The sequence below is a fragment of the Ananas comosus genome, linkage group 7 (assembly GCF_001540865.1).
Source record: "Ananas comosus cultivar F153 linkage group 7, ASM154086v1, whole genome shotgun sequence".
NCBI lineage: Eukaryota > Viridiplantae > Streptophyta > Magnoliopsida > Poales > Bromeliaceae > Ananas > Ananas comosus.
This window is the reverse complement of record NC_033627.1, coordinates 10,145,539-10,163,570: the sequence shown is the minus strand read 5'-3', so window position 1 is coordinate 10,163,570 and position 18,032 is coordinate 10,145,539. Positions and strand designations below refer to the sequence as shown.

Genomic DNA, 18,032 nt, shown 5'->3' with positions numbered 1-18,032 from the left:
TCCATCTTTTAGCGTTTTTGGAACTATAGAAAACCAATGTGGAGTATTTTGTGTTATTTTCTAAATTTGCTTTTTTTTTTTTCTTCTTCTTCTTTTTTTTTTTATGCTTCAACAATTTAGTACCATGTGGTTTCGCACTTTCTCACTTGAGTACCCTATGGTTTAAAGTGCATCAATTTAGTACCATATGGTTTCAGTTTTCTTTTTTCGTCAACTCCTCTGTTAATATTTCATTAAATTATATACAAAAAACTTCAGATACCCTACCTAGGTTTATCGAATATTTAGTTTAGTACCCTTTAGTTTTAATTTTGTCACTATTTTTTTTCCTCCGTTAATATTTCGTTAAATTATATACAAAAAACTTCGGATACCTTACCTAACTTTATCGAATATTCACTTTAGTACCTTTTAATTTTAACTTTGTCATTGATTTAACGAAAAAAATTAGTGAAATGGATAATAAAAAGAGAAATGAAATTATAGGGTACTAACTTGATACACTTAAAACCACAGGGTGCTAAAGTGAGAAAGTGCGAAATCACAGGGGCTAACTTGATATATTTTAAATCACATAGTACTAAAATGATAAAGCCTGAAACCATATGGGGGTATTTGAAGTTTACCGAAAATTGTAAATCAAACTGTCACACCCCGGGACCGCTACCAATTTGGTCCGGTTCGGGCACGTCGAATAGATGCCGAACGGACAGCATCTCCCCTGTTCGCTCAAGGCTAAACAACTAAATCATGTACAAGAATTTGCCGAGGAACTTAAATTCAATACATACATGATCACGTAGAGCACCACCAGTGCTAACAAGTAAAAGCAAGAATCCACAAGTATAAGCAAGTGAAATAAAGAGAGAAACATCTAGCTATTACATCATTCAACCATTCTTTCACATCAAGTTTACATTTTGTAACTCTCAAATGAATGTACACATGTTTTGATCTCCAAATACATAAGTAACTCCCAAAATACATCACATCTCTAGGTACACGAGGGTACTCTAATGCAAAATAGAAGCCGCTAGCTAATTAGGGCGCTATGCCCTTACCACGGTCCTCTGCTGATGCTCTCTCGCTAGGCCCTGCAACAAAGTGGGGTGAGAACTATATAAATATAATTCCCAGTGGGTTCGGTCGCCGACTCCGCCGATCTTCCCACAAGGTCTAAGCAGGCATAAGCAGATAGATAGATAGATAGATAGATATCCGAAACTGTAAATGATGCATATTGAAAGAATTGCAATACTCTACTATGCCTTGAGAAACAAGAGTGAACAACATAGCCATGCGATTGCTAACATGCTACTATATATAACACCATCAAGTATGAAAGCATCTCTACTTTGCTCAATATGCACAATATCCCCAATTTGCATAATTCTCTTGAGTTTATTACCCAATTCTCTGGCTGGCCCGTAGGCGCGCCCTCAACTCACATCTCGAATCAGTCTATGAAGGGGGACTCGAACCACCCGAGGGATCGTCTGCGGGACCCCACATAGGCTATCCCTTGGGACCCCACATAGGCTATCCCAATCGTTTCACGTGCCAAGACTCCGGAGCTCGCACTACTTGTGCGAAGCGACAGCCACAAGCGCTGAACAGACTGTATGAATATGATCCAATTCTCCTCCATTGAGGATACTCAGTCACGAGGACCAACATGTATAAGTGTTCTCTTAACACTAAGTTCTAATGCCACTCGTCAAGTTATTTACTTGGTTCATATGCCACTCGTTACGATGCAATATCTCGACTATTCTAGTCATATATCATCATATTCGTCATTGCAAGATCAAGTTATTATTTAACTTATCTCTATAGGGTTCTATGTCACGAAGCTCATTCTCATGCACCCTAAGTTCACATGCCAAGCCTAATATGCTGCATTACAAGGGAGCATGCAAGAATAGTAAAAGCAACTACTAGACACCCTATTATGCATAATACCACATATGAAGTCTGATCAACATTGAGATACTTAGACATAGGGAGAAGCCCAGTTGCTTCGGGATGACACCCCCCCACCTTTCGACTAGGTCACGAGGCTATGGCGTCGATTTCGTGATTTTTGAACGCCGCTTCGACTCCTCAGGTCAACACGAAGTTACGAACACTCGTTTCGGCGATATCTTCGCACCCGCTCGACGAATCGACGAATCGATCTTCCCAACACGTTTAGACACCTAGTAATTAGGTTAACACATGATCAATTTAGATCAAAACCCTTTGCTTTCAAAAACTCCAATTTGGAGCTTTAGGTTCCAACCAAAGCAAGAATCCCCTTCTAGCTTCAAGATTCAAGCATAAAGCTTCTATTTGGCATAAAAAAGAGCCAATCGAACCAATTCTACAAGATAAAAACCCATCAAAATGGTTCTACCGTGAAAGCTCTCATGAGCTTACCTCTATAGCAAGCTCCAATGGTGGAGAGAAAGAAGAAGATGCTATTAATCCTTCCCTTTGTCTTGATCTCCACCAAAATCTCCTCCTTCTTTATCTTCTAGAGAGAGAGAAAGAGAGTTTAGAGAGAGGGAGCTAGGGCTTGGGTGTGAAATAAGAGAAAGAGAGAGTGTTCTCTCTTCTATACCCCCAACTCAAGTCACAATTGCAGTTTAGCCCCTCCACTTTGCTTCTCATGCCCTGCCCAGACTCGGCAGTTTTCGGGCACGGGGACCGGTCCCTCTACGGACATACCGGTCCCCGAGAGCAACATTTGCGGGTAGAGCTCTTCTGCCAGCTTCCACACGTACGGGGATCGGTCCGTCCCACCAGGGACCGGTCCCCAAGAGCTGAACTCTCAGAACTTAGCCGATTTTTTCTTCTTTTCGCTAGCTGCGCATACGGGGACCGGTCTGTCCCACCAGGGACCGGTCTCCGAGAGCAAACATGGTGCGCAGAGGCTTCCCTGCCGCACCCCTGCTTACGAGAATCGGTCCCTCACACCAGGGACCGGTCCCCGAGAGCAGAAATTCTGCAACTTGCAGGATTTCGCATCTTGCTCTCCGAGGCCCTCCTTAATGCACATTTTGGATTTTTGACGCCTTCGGTCTTTCCAAAGCGTACCCAATCGACCATCAGTCGATTCTAAACGAAGTTCAACTCTCGTATTTCGAGAATTCACTTTCTTACACAAACAATTAGTAACATGAGAGGGTATCGATCAAATGGGAAAAAAAAAAAGAAAAAGTTCAGGGGTTCATATTTTAAAATGTGTTAAAAGTTCAGGGTTCATATTTTAAAATGTGTTTAAAGTTCAGGGGGTCAACTTAAAATAATGTTAGAAGTTTAGGGAGTGTATATACATTTTAACTAACTCAAATTTAAGAGAAAACGAAGGGGCGAGAGAGAGGGAGAGAGAGAGAGAGAGAGAGAAAGAAAGGAGGGAGGAGCGAGAGATGGGGAAGGATCTGAGCGACGAGCAGGTGGCGTCGATGCGGGAGGCGTTCTCGCTGTTCGACACGGACGGCGACGGGCGGATCGCTCCGTCGGAGCTGGGGATCCTGATGCGGTCGCTGGGCGGCAACCCGACGCAGGCGCAGCTGAAAGAGATCGCGGCGGCAGAGAACCTGACGGCGCCCTTCGACTTCCCCCGCTTCCTGGAGCTGATGCGCGCCCACCTCCGGCCGGAGCCCTTCGACCGCCCCCTCCGCGACGCCTTCCGCGTCCTCGACAAGGACGGCACCGGCGTCGTCGCCGTCGCCGACCTCCGCCATGTCCTCACCAGCATCGGCGAGAAGCTCGACCCCGCCGAGTTCGACGAGTGGATCCGCGAGGTCGACGTCGCCCCCAATGGCACCATCCGCTACGAGGAGTTCATCCAGCGCATGACCGCCAAGTGAAAAAAAGAAAGAAAAAAGAGCTCAACTACCATGCCGCTAAGCTTTCCCTTCCCAGCGGTACGATTTCAGATTGCTACGCCTACTACTGCTGCTGCTACTACTACTTCTTTCCTGTTCTTGTGCTTGTTCCTTTCTTTTCTAATAGATTGATTGTTGATTGTTTGTGCCTTGCGGGATCTGGTGATTTGTGGTTAAATACGGATCCAATGTTCTTTGAACGAGATCTGGCGAAATCTTAATTAGGTTTATTTTCGCAGATGTCTGTTGAAATGGCGGGTTTTAGATCTGTAAACTTTGTTTGCGTTCTGCTTGTGGTTGTTGAAGGATTGATTGACATTGGTGAAGTCTGGGCCTCTTGGATCAGGAAAATCCTGTTCATAAAGAAGGGGAAATTCTTCAAGTTATGATTGTTTTAGTGTGAAAACCGTCTTCGTTTTTTTTAATTTTTTTTAATCAGCTTCATTTAATATTAGGCACGCTATGTTAACAAAACTTTGGAATGTGTTCTGTCTTTGCTACACTTTGTTTTGTTTGCAATTCTATCATTGGCAGACCAAGATTTCTTGGCATGTTATGTTATGATTTCCTTGATAAATTCATTCAAATATTTAAGTATTTATTGCATGGGCTTGAATTATCTTGTGATTAGTCAAATTCTAATTGATGTATATCACTAGATCGCATAGAAAGGTTATGGTACTTATGTACTGCTTTGGGCATTTAATTGATATATTCGTCTGGGAGGTGTTCGTTTTGTATTAATTATGAAGCACTTTAGAATTAAAGGTATTATAGGACAAGATTACCGTGTGATGTTCGAACAACACATTATATAGTTAGATACCTAGATACCTACATGTAGGAAACAACTTGTTCTCAGAAAGAAAAAAAGGATATATGATTGGCAATTTAATGCTACTTTCTAAGTAGTGATCTACCTATTTACAATACTGTTGAAATTTAGTGGTGGGAGTATATTAAATGGTTCTGCAGTAAGTTGTTTTTGTGGCTTTCATTAGTAATGAACACCTGCATTTATTTTCATTGGTAATGAACACCTGCATTTCTCAACAGAGCTTGAACCATTGATTCTCATTCTTGACTTACTATGAAGGCAGAAGGAGATTTTATGTTTTTCATAGTAGCTCGTATTATAAACAATAAGCTAGCTTCTTTTAGAAGTTAAACCTGACATTTAAAAGTCAGCTTAGAATTGTTTAGAACATCTTGCCTAATCCCTGAAACTAATATGTTTCAAGTTTTAGTCATCAATTAGTAGTAAGTGACAAATCGCCATGCAGCTAGAGTTATAATGGACAGATACATCATTTAGCTGCCATGTTTGTATTAATATCGGATATTGATAGTTTGATACTTTTCTGGCACGTGTAATAGGTGTTGTATACTTAATACGAATATCCAGCTTTGTGAGATTCTGAAAGATACCAAATACTCAAGCGGTACTTTATAGATACACTGGAGTTCTTGTGGCTCTAATTCGGGATGGAATCATTTCAAGTGGCTTAGTTCCCACCGTCCTTTTTTCTATTGGATGACACCTGCATAATGCATTTTGTTGTTGATAAACTCGGGATTGATGTTGATAATTAGTTTTGTTTCTTCATGAACAATGTAGGACTATTTTTATATCTTTGCACAAGTTAGTCGGTTTATTGCTTTATGCTATCTGATCATTTAAGCCGGTTTTGATGTATGTTATCATATCATATTATTATTAAGAATATTTTGTTTTCAATGCATCCTGTATATATCATATTCTCAGATATATATATATATATATATATATATATATATATAGATATATATATATATATGCAAGATAAGTGCACTAATTGTTTTAGCTTTTCTTTGTTAAAATCGGCTGTACAATTCGCTGCAGCTCCATTCATCTCGTTCCATTTTGGATCTTGTTCGAGAACGTCATGTCGTGGCACCGATTCAAAGCTGTTATAATTGGCTTGATGGAAGCGGACCGGGTGAATGAGTGGGTGGTTACTGAGAAATTAGGTGACACGATGAAGACGAAACCATTAGTCACTGTTGTTAACAAGCTACGTACCGAGTTCTGGAAAAGGTGATATATAAATTAACTGCATGTGTGATGTTTTTATTAACAAAGTTTACGAAATTGAATTCCTTATGTCTACTTTATAAACATCTAAACATTGGGTTTTTTTTTTTTTATTTATCCCTGCAGGTTTAATTTTGCAGAGCTCGGAATTGCAGCTTTTCTCATACTGTNATATATATATATTTTTTTTTTTTGTATTGCCATATTAGTGTTGTGTCATATCCTTGTCCCATATCCTTGTTTGTGAAACATAATGCTAAAATGACCCGGAGAGAGCACGTTGCAGCTTTTTAACTGAATCTGACTTCAATTAGAATTGTATTGAGAATTGGCCGATTTCACTAAAACAGACTATTATTAATAATTTTTTTAGTTCTCTATGAATTTATTATGCGTTAAGACATGGTTCGTATGTTTGATTATGGTATGACAAGTCAGATATCTACTGAAAAATTAAAGAGCTATCTGATTATCTTGACTAGATCATTAGCTCAGTTGGAGCAACACAAAAGATGGGTCCATTTTATGAGCATCTGATAGCCTATTCCTGATTCTTTTATTATGTTAGAGTTCATGCGTAATATATATATATATATATATATATAGAGAGAGAGAGAGAGAGAGAGAGAGAGAGAGAGAGAGAGAGAGAGAGAGAGAGAGAGAGTAGGTCTTGTGTGCTATTAGGAGCACGGAGGCTTCCGTGCTCCTAAGCCGTTTTCGATGATATAACTTCCGAATCGATGATCGGCACCGTTAGACTTGATCTAACGTATTTGAACTATCTATAAAATAAATTTTATGGTTTTTTGATATCATTTACCTAGTGATCGAAAGGATTTAAAATCAACGGTTGAAAATAAAAATCTCACAAAAACTTATGATGTAGCACTAAAATTTTCGATCAGAGATATTGATCTTGTTGTAAATAGTATAAAGAATTTTCTATCAAAATTCATCTAATTTGAATATTTCTACACCGTTAAATTTGCAAACGACATATATCAACCATTAAAAAATTGTTGATTTTGAATCCTTTTGATCATTAGGTAAATGATATCGAAAATCTGCAAAAATTATTTTCTAAATACTTCAAATACGCTATATCAAGTCTAACGGAGCCAATTGTCAATTCGAAAGTCCCATCATTGAAAGCGGCTTAGGAGTACGTAGTCCGTGCTCCTAATAGCACACAAGTCCTACTCTAGATATATAATTTTATACACACACACACACACACACACACACACATATATATATATATATATATATATCGGTATATAGAGTTGAGCTGGAATACTATCGGTAGCAAACGGGCTCCGTTGCCACCCATTTGTTTTTGATGATGGAGCCTCCAAATCGACGATCGGTACCGTTGAAAATGATCTATACCACTTGAAGTATCTAGAAATCAAATTTCATACTTTTCCGTTGTTCTCTTGTTCATCAAGTGGGCGTAAAAATGAACGGCTGAAAATGAATATGCTCTAAAAAGTGATGATAGAAATTTTGTAATCAAGATCGAGAGTATAGATCTTGTTCTAAATAATTTAAAGTATTTTCTAACCAAAATTCAATTGATTTGGATAGCTTTACACCGTTAAACGAGAAAACGCCTCATATCAACCATTAAAATTATAAATTTTGACACCCCTTGATCATTAGGTTAATGATGTCGAAAAGATTTGAATTTGATTTGTAGATACTTCAAGTGATATAGATCAAGTTCCACGGTGCCGATCGTCGATTTGAAGGCTCCATCATCGAAAACAAATGGGTGGCAATAGAGCTCGTTTGCTACCGATAGCATTCCAGCTCAACTCTATACACACACACACACACACACACACACACACACACACACACACAAAATATACATAGAATTGAGCTAGAATACTTTTAGAAGCACCAATTTCTAAAAGTATTCCACATTGTGTTGGCACTCGGCATGCCATTAGCGTGGGAGTGTATCAGCATGCCACATTGTGCTGAAACAAAAGCTTCTTAATTTTATGCGGTAATAGAGTTCATCTATGTGCAAGAAGCTTTTGAAAGAGAGCAAATAAAACAACTTTTATAGCTATTTTTTGTCAACAGCGCCACCACGGTACAGTTAAACATACTTCAAGGAGGAATATTACGTTGTTATAGAAACCATGTAGAGTGTTATCTTGGGTGGTCAAGAGGTCTTCTGTTTAATTAGGTTTATATACGGTGAGGCGGATCAACATCTATGGTATTGGTTTGCTATGGTAGTGATATGTTGGCCTACTTTTCCTGATATCTATATTAGTGATATTTTGGCCTACTTTTCCTGATATTTATGGTAGTGGTTTGGCCTAAACTAAGCTTTAGGCAATTTCTGTAATAGCAGATGGGATTTTAGTATCATTCTCATCAGTTATTATAGAAAATAAAAAGAAAATATGATGGGGCAGTATGAAGGAAAAAAACTGACAAAAGCCACAGTAAGTTATGTCATTTGTTTCCTGCTGGAAAAAGGTTTGCCAAGACGATTAGTAAAACCTATGTGGAGCCAACTTCTCAGTTGGGTCAATAGGGACAGCTTTCCATTTAGCAAATTAAACTCTTTGAAAACTCAACATAAGATTGTAGCAAGTAAAAAGATTTGCAGACAACATATAACCTGCCTAACAACCGGTGTTTAAAAAAGCGCGCCTAGGTGCTAGGCTCATCGGCCAGCACCTAGGCAGCCCACAGGCGAGCGATGTTGCCTAGGCGCGCGCCTAGAGCTAGGCGCAAGGCCTGCTCAAGGCGTGCCTTCGTCATATCTATCCTAATGGGTTTGGATTTAGATCTATATGCTCTAATAGGTTTGGATCCATATATTTATTGGTCTATTGGGTTGAAACATCTAAAAATAAATCTGAAATTCTAAACTAACATCATCTAAAACCCTAAACAATCATCGAATGACAAATCTGACGAAGGAGAGGAGTATTCTTCCTCGAATGATGAAGATGATGATTGATGATAGATGATTGATGATTGAGGAATGAGGACTAATTAATATTTCTACTGTGACGTATTTTGGCTTAGAGTCTTGAACACTTAGCTTTCATATGATCCCCTTTTAATGATTTTTGGCTTGAAACTTTAAATTTTACGCTTGTTACTTTTTTATGATCTTGTACTTATAAATTTTTCAAATTAAAATTTTCCATGTATTTGTGAATTACTAGTTACCTTTATGCTGGCCTTTATTTGGAGACAAAAAGGTAATTTGTTCTTTACTTTTATTTGTGTTATTTTATTATTTAAAAAATTATCATATATGTTGCTGGGCTTCTTTTCTTTCTTTATTTTTTTCTTCATAAAATATGGTTATGTGGTAAGTTATAGAATATTTATTGTGATAATGTGATTTTAAAGAGTATTTAATGCTACTTAACAATTATTAGGAAGTATAGTAAAGAACTTCTTGGTTATTTCAAAATTCTATGAAAAATGTGCGCCTTATCTCTCTCAGGCGCACACCTGTGCCTTACGCCTTGCGCCTAGGCTCTAACAGCTCTTTGCGCCTAGGCTCTAACAGCTCTTTGCGCCTAGCTGCGCCTTGGGCTTTTTTAAACATTGCTAACAATGTGGTTATTCATAAAGCTGATGTAGCCAATAAAGTTGGCAATGTTAATCAAAATCACTGGCATGCAGAAAAACAACCGAATTGCCCTTACAATCTAAATACCAGATTTTTGTAGCTCAATGAATTCCAACCTCGTTTCTGTCGCTCAGTGAAAGCCACATAGTAGATTGGTTTGTAGAGGTCTGGATGGTATCTATTTTTGTTTCGATGACATGTATATGTTTTTCCTGGGCATCCATCCTTCCTAGTTCCTACCTGTTGTATTGAGCACATAAGAACCTTTATCAGTAATTATGCTAAGTCCTACATGTATCTGGTTCTTCGAAATCTGAAAGTGACTAATATAATTCATATGTAGAGGGACAGTATAGCATTTTCTACTCAATCACATGGAAGATGAAAGGAGGAAGGAGGAGATCGGAGCTACTTGAACCTGGATGTCAATCGTTGTGTATGGAGAGTCGACTAGTTAAATGGTTGCAGTAGAAATGAAAATGCAGTAGTGAGGTAGATGTTCTAATACCAATTGACATGGCCGGCACTTGTAGCATGCGGTGGGTTTTAGCTGAGGATTACAATCCTAAAAACCTTTATTTGTTCAGGAGTCAAGTATCTAGCATGTGGGTGCTATTTACAGTCTTTCAGTTTCTATTTAGTCTGTGATTACAACATAAACTACGTTACTTAATGAAATACCTAATTTTAGCTGAATACAAGAAAACCCGGGCAATTTCAATCTAGCGTATCTCCATGTGTATGCCTAGTTCATAATATCCTCATTTAGAAGTTAGCAGAGTTGAAAGTGTCCTATATACATATATTTTAAACTCTCTTTGGGTTAGAAACACTTGAATTTGGAATGAGCATGAAGTAATTAAGTATGATACAGCCAGTTGGCCTGTAAGAACAGGTACAGATAATCCAAGCCTTTTTGTTGGAGTCGACAGATCAGTTGGTCTATCGGCACAGAGGGCCTGGTCAGCCAATCTGCTGCCGCAACTGGTTGATCTAGGGCCATGTCAAATGTAAAGTTCCCTTGGTATAGTTGTTGTGATATACTTAACTCATTTCCTTCATTTATATTACTTATTTGTAGTTGGATTTCAGCAAAAATGTTATATATAGAAGTGTTCACTAGACCAGATTTTTTTTTTTCTGGTAATTCTACAGATTGGAGTTGTTTCTAAAGTTGTACTGGCAAAGGGAAAAGAATGCCTGACTTGTTGAATCTTATTATTTACTGGCCAATCCCTTGAGAACATTAAAGATTCTTCGGCTAATTGGTGTTGCAAATCACTAAAGAACTGCTCTAATGTAACTATTGTCCAATTTCAGGTTATACACTGTGAACTGTTGCTGTATCTGCATATTTTAGTGTTAATTTAATAGTAAACTGATATATGGGTTTAAAGGTTTGCATGTGCTGTCCCTTGTTTAATGTTGATATTCTGCTGGAGCTCCATTTTAATATTTTTATAGAAAATTTATTCTCAATTTGCTTGTTCTTGCTTTATTGGACCTGCTCTAGCATTTGGACTAGCTTTAAAAAAATTATGATACACAACTAGTATCTGTTAAATTTGTGTTTCTGCTGTTATTCCATGGAAATCATGGACATTCTGCACTGACCCAGATACGGAACTAGCATCCCCTTCAACTTATTCTTGCTTTTTCAGTTTTTATCCTCCCATATTTTTCTGTATGAACATTTCCCTTACAAATCACATCATCCCCTAACTTTTTGGCAGCATGATAAGATATGTAACTCGTCTTGAAATGTTCTATCTGTCATGTATTTGTAACTTCTGATAATTAAGTATTTTCTGCTATTCTAGAACTATCTGGAATTAAGCTATCGCTTTCTTGAATCCTGCAATACTGTTTCTCTTGCATGCAGGTAGAAATGAAGCTCGTTGTGGAGGCGGTGCTTATCATTTCGCAATTTAATATAGCCATTTGTTTTGAGGGTGTTTGATGAACAAGTGGTATCCGAACGTGATCTTTTTAGTTTGTTTTGAGGGACTACTTCTAGTCCCTTTTGTTTCCTGGATATTGGATTGTAACTAGTATTCTCAACTCAATGTTATCAGTGTGATTTGTTTAACTGCCTGTATCTGTTTCTTTTAGTTGGTTCTGTGATTGTTGGTAATGCCAGATTAATGAGCAACATGGACAATAAAAAATCCTTTTGACTGAGCAGTGTGGAGGCTGTAATATTTTTTTTCCCCTTTTTTGGGTTGATTAAGGCCTGTAAAGTTCATCTGAGCAAGCTACCAGGTAACTTCATTATATATTTAAGCTCAGCATAATTGCTTATTTTTTGCTGCTGCTGCTGCTTCATGCTTTACTGTTACAATTTAGGGCAAATTTTAGAGGCCCAGTGTGACAGAGCAAATATGCATTTACAACCTTGTTAGGGCTTTGTCCCTCCTATTATTTCTACTTTAGTATTCTGACAAATGTGCTATATTCGATGAACCATGTTAGTACTTTACTATTCAGCACGTTCTTGTGGAAAATGAAAATAAAAATCTAAATTTCAAAATTTAAAATTTCAAAGTTAAAATTTTAAATTTAAAAATATATATTTAAAAATTTAAAAATTTAAATTTAAATATAATAAGAGAATAATATGATTATTTTTTATTTATAAAATCTACTATTTTTTTTATTTCATCTTACCTAAACAAACGCTATTTTTTTTATTTCCAGGAATAATTCAATTTTCATCCAAACGCAAAATTGATCTAATCCCCGCTTATACCTCAATTTATATCTATCCCTGGAATAGTCATTTTTTGCTTATCCTCGAACCAAACGATACCTAAGGGTCGCAATATTTCAAATAGCAAGATAGAAGATTGCAAATATGCTATACCGCAGTTGTGAAATTTTTTGAGGAATACGTCTTGAAAAATGCGACACCTACATTCCCAATGAGGTGTGCGTCATGCACCACCCAATTTAAGATGGAAGCGTTTTTACTAGTCACGTTACATGACTAGTGAAAGATCTTCCGTATCACAACGCTATGGGACTTTTTTTTTTAAAACCTTTTACGTGAAAATAGCAGAAAATTTGCATTTTTTCTCTTTCTAAAACTAATATAAAAAAGTTACCTTGGAGCGTGCATAGATTTACCACGTGGACCGAATCTTCTCTGTACAAACGGATATAATCCTTCCTATACATATACGACATAGAAATATAAAATACCACCAAAATCAACGTAATCAATCACAAGAAACAACAATTACAACAATCACGACGGATATGAAATCAATGAAGTAGATAGGTAACCATCGAATAGTTTAAATCTACAATTATTCAACCAAGAGATATTAATACTGAAAGAAAGCGAACTAAATGCTAGGAAACATAAATTCGTGATTATTAGATCAAGAGACATGACTTGGAGTTGGCAGCTGTGGTGTTTGCTTGACCCTTTGGCGCCATTGCTTGCACGGGAAGCACTGTGAGAATTATACTAACCACAAGAGCCTTCAATATCTGTTCATCTAGAATGAGCTGAATTTGAGGTAGCGCCGGCGGTTGGAGTTACTAAGACTATAATGTAAGTATCCAGTATTATCCTGATAAGGCTGGTGGGAGATGCGTTGAGTAGAAAGTCAGCGTAGAGTCTGAATATGATGATCATTCGACAAATGTTGTTTGCTTGAGGAGATGAGATGGTTTGGACTAGAGGTTGTGTCCCTTGGGGTTTCTACAAGGATCAGGGAGAAGCAGAGTGTAGACCAATACCTAACGAGGATTCGAGCTAAGGTTGAGAGCGGACAAACAAGGAATTTTAGTATAGATGTGTGCTTGTGGATTCTGAGATCGGCTATGTGTGCCTGTGGATTCAGAGCTCTGCAAGGAGATTTTGAAATAGGTTCATTGTACTCATTATACTATGCATCCGTGTGGAACCAAGATGTATAAAGACTTGAAGACACATTATTGGTGGAATGAAATGAAGAGAGATATTGGAAAATATGTTGCTTAGTATTTAACTTGTCAGTAAGTGAAGGTCGAGCACCGGATACTTACTGGCAAGCTTTAGAATCTTCCTATTCTGGAGTGGAAGTGAGACTATATCATGATAGATTTTGTCGTGGGATTAAGTCGAGCCCAGAGTGATTATGATGCAGTATAGGTGTCACGCCCCGAGACCCGCCTATTTGGTCGGATTCGGGCCCGCTAACAGACCGCCGAACGGACAGAGTTTTTCCTGTACGTCCTAGGCATCGCAATCAATACAATTCGCAAGGTTCCAACCAGAAACAGATTTCACTCAGAGATTGCATGAGGAAGTATCAAAAATATAAAACAACTAAGTTATTACAAGCATTCACATTACATGCTTTTTACATATTACATTTTCATTTTCTTCTCTTCCAAATACAATCAAGATTATTACAATATTATTTTTCTTTCACTCTATACCCCTAGCTAGGCCGACTTGGGGTACTGCTATCTCTGGTCTCAGTGGTAGGACACTATCTACGGAGTTACGCCCTTTCCTCGCACCGCCACGCCGCTCGCGTGTGAACCTGTAATCCCCAAAACAACGTGGGGTGAGAACTATTGTCCATAGTTTCCAGTGGGTACGGCCATTCAAGGAAAAAGCTCGACCTACCAGGTCCGAAGGAGACACTGCAACATGTTAGTCCAACGAATATCCACAGATATATACTTTTCATCAAATAAACTATGCAACTAACATTTATCATGTTCATGCCTTGCAACATGCAACAATGCAAATCATGCAATGATGTAAGTAGATCTACTTTCTGTATCGCTATCCACAGCTCATCCAATTGATTTCTAAGTTTTTCTCTATTTTAGATTCATGCCAATTACAATTCTGTTCATAAGGTTTCATCTACCTTTACTGTTTGCTCACAAGGTTTCATCTACCTTTATAAAGCTATTCACCCGACTCGATCTTGAGTCAATCATCCGCGGAATACCGCGTAAAGCCAGGCTCAAGGTGAAGGACGTCTCACATGCACCTCAGCCTTAAATCCACTCAACTGGGATACCGAATCCACTCTACTGGGATTCAACTACAGCTCATATGCTTGTCACCCAATCTGCTTGGCTAACCCGAAGGTTACGCCTCGACTCACTTCTCAAAATCTCATAGGTGAGGGGAATCCGCACTCGCACACCGAGACTGTCTGCGGGACAACTACGTCTGCCTCTAGTGTGAAGTACTCCGGAGACCACTGCTTCGGTGGAGCGACCACCGACAAGCGAAAACAGACTAAGTGAGCATGATCCAATCCTCGTTAACTGAGGATACCTAGTCTACAAAGGTCATAGTGCTTCTGCTATACTAGTCCAAATGCCACTCGATCTACTTGACATCCTGGTTGTCCACATCGAGTATTATAGTTTACACATTCTTGTTTTTCAATGTCGACTTCTCTAATCAACCTAGAGTTATCGATCCAAGTTCAACATCTACATGAATCCAATACATGCTACAACATGTCATCATGCATATTCTATCAACATAATCCACCATATGTGCATGCATATATTTTCATCATCCAATGGTAGTCATTACATAGCAATCATCTTATGCATTCACCTAGCATTTAATTCATGCATTCATCTACCATGTATGTCATGCATTCATCTAGCAATTCTACAACATGTCATCATGCATTTCATCTAGCATATACTCATCTAGTAGATTCCAATGGTAGGCAACATCATCAAGCATAATATGATCCAAGCATTCATATTATCATACAAGCCTACCAATACACATATATGCATCAATAATAAAACTGCATTCCACTTCGACATAGAAGCGAGCTAGTATCTTCGGTGAGCACAACCCACCTCGCAATGCTCTCCGATTGCTTGTCGACACTTGCAATCGGCCTCCCGTGGCACACAATACCCGGTTCGGCTCGAATCCGCAATCGATCACCGAACGTCTGCTAATCCGCGACCTAGGGTCATTAATGGCTCATCTCTAACCTTCAATTAGAGAACAATAGGGTTTAATTAGATCAAAACCCATTATTTGCCCAAACCCCATTTCTAGCCCTAGCATTAAATTAACCTCCAAATATTCCAAGATTAAATGGAGCGACATGCTAGAAACACTCTAGAGACTACTAGAACACTAAACATAAAGGAATGCCAAATCCTAAATACTTACCGAACTGCGAACGTTGAGTCGAAAGCACGCCGCTCAACCGGGCGCACGAAGACTCGAACCATCGCTCCCAACGCGTTCCCAAGCTCGCTCTCCGCCAACGCCGCGAATTTGAGAGAGAGATCTAGAGAGATAAGGGAGATATCTAGAGAGAGAAAGGGAGGGTTCTCTCTCCTCCATTCCATACGTGTGGGTGTGTGTTGTGGAGTGTGCTGGCTGCGAAGAAGAAGAAGAAGAAAGGGGAAGAATACCCTTTTACAAGTCAACCCCTCACATTAACAAAATTCTCAATTTAGCAGCTCAGAATCTGATATTTTTCGCCGGAGCCTATCTGAATGTCCGTTTGCGCTCAAATTTGACAGTTAGGCTCGGTTTAAGCTAATAAGAAAGAAAATGTCTTAACTTCTCAGTTTCAACCATCTTTGGTCACCGAAAGCTCTACCGAACTGTAATCTCTAGCAGATAGCAGTCGGGTTTTATTTTTCACTTTTCGGGTATCGGAATGATATGAAACTTTAAATCTAGCCTCATAAAAATAATTCTGACATACTCTCCAGTTTTCATAATTTTCTGACACTGTACATTTTCTGCTAAAATATCAGTCCCGTTCTATACAGAAAATTCTAAATCTTCTGTTTCCACTCCGATTTCAGCACTAGTCATTTCCGACCTATATTTTACTTCTTTAAGTCCAATAAAAATAGTATCTTCCACTATTTTTATTTACACTTAATTTTTATATTAAAATCTGGTACATTACAATAGGTGATAGTGGACAAACTGACCAAGCATGATCACTTCCTTCTAGTGTAGACTACATGGTCCCGGGAGCGACTCGCATAGTTGTACATAGACGAGGTAGTGAGATTGCATAGAGTACCTACCTTTATAGTATTAGATCAAGACCAATTGGAAGTTTAAGTTTCAACTGAATATAAATTATGGTGAGCCAAACAATGGAAGCAAACATTTGCAACAAAAAACAACTCCACCCGTTCACTTTTGGTAAAACAAACACCTCCAAAATTCCAGACATCCAAGAACTATAGAAGATAAAAGTACATAAATAGTCATGCTTTTAAAAGTATTTTAGCACAAATTACTAAGGAGCTGTTTAGTTTTTGGAAAACCTGTGAAAAAATTCTAAGAAAAAGTTTTCTATGAAAAGCTCTTTTTAGTTTTCCGTCCATTTAATTCCAAGAAAAATTAATTTTTTGGGAAAGTTCTTTTCCAGATTGAGGTTCATTTTACATTTCTGGAGCCTACAGACTGTTTGGTAACTCAATTGCACTTTAGTACAACCTTTTGCCCATAGATCGATGGACGGTCGGAACAGACTATTGAGAGCTTGGAGGATATGCTGAGGGCATGTGTTCTATATTTTGGAGGTGGGTAGTCATCGACACTTGAGGTTGGTGGAGTTTGTGTACAACAATAGATATCAAGTGAACATCCAGATGGCTCCGTTTGAACCATTGTATGGATGCAAGTGTTGATCACCCATGCATTGGAGTGAAGTGGGTGAAAAAAAGAAAGACTTTGTGGAGCAAATATTTTGTTACAGACAAAGAAAAATGCCAGGATTGCGTGGCGACATCTAGTGACCATCTAGAGTCGACAGAGGAGTTATGCTGATACTAGGGGATGAGACTTGGAGTTTCAGGTTCGAGACGACGTGTTTTTGGAAGTCTTGTTGTCCAAAAGGATTCGCAGATTTGGAGCTCGCAAAAAGCTTAGTCCGTACTATATTAGTCCCTTCGAGGTATTAGAGCGAGTTGGACCGGTAGCATACAGGATTGTATTACCGTTGAGGCTAGTTGGTATCCACGACGTCTTACATGTCTCGGCTTTCAGAAGATAAGTGTTCGATTTGTTGCACGTGTTGACTTCACTCCACTTGAGTTGGATAAGGACTTGAGTTACAAGGAGAGACTTGTGCGAATTCTTGCTCGGAAGGTGAAAAAATTACACAACCAGGTCATTCCTTATGTAAAAGTGTTGTGGAGTAATCACAATGAGCGGGAGGCTACTTTGGAGCCGGAGATAGAGATGTTGAAGTTCTACCCCTACCTGTGTCGAGGATGCTTCTTGAGATATGAGTTTAAATTTTGAGGACGAAACTTTTTACAAAGGAGGATATGGTGTTCCGGAAGCTTACTTGTCGGAATGACTATAGTATCAACAGTTGGACGATGAATCTGTAGAGTGTTGGGTCAAGCCTAAGTCGTTTTGGCGTGAAAAATGGATGTGAAAACAGACTCTAAGCATTGAAAACAGCCAAAAATAAAGTTTTGGCCAAAAATGAAG

General features: G+C 38.6%; 1 protein-coding gene across 2 annotated transcripts; it reads left to right on the top strand.

Moving 5' to 3' along the window:
• On the top strand, positions 3,326 to 11,743 carry LOC109713108 (probable calcium-binding protein CML7). 2 transcript variants are annotated; one of them, XM_020237072.1, is made up of 2 exons: positions 3,326 to 3,911; positions 10,718 to 11,422. In XM_020237072.1, exon 1 carries the CDS (start codon positions 3,411 to 3,413, stop codon positions 3,852 to 3,854), a length of 444 nt encoding a protein of 147 aa, XP_020092661.1. In that variant the 5' UTR covers positions 3,326 to 3,410; the 3' UTR covers positions 3,855 to 3,911; positions 10,718 to 11,422. The 2 variants fall into 2 exon arrangements, with proteins under 2 accessions (XP_020092661.1, XP_020092660.1); XM_020237071.1 differs by lacking the exon at positions 10,718 to 11,422 and adding an exon at positions 11,445 to 11,743 and having other exon boundaries at positions 3,327 to 3,911.

Excerpts from the sequence above, each read along its gene's own strand:
- LOC109713108 (XM_020237071.1), top strand. The coding sequence starts at position 3,411 with ATGGGGAAGGATCTGAGCGACGAGCAGGTGGCGTCGATGCGGGAGGCG.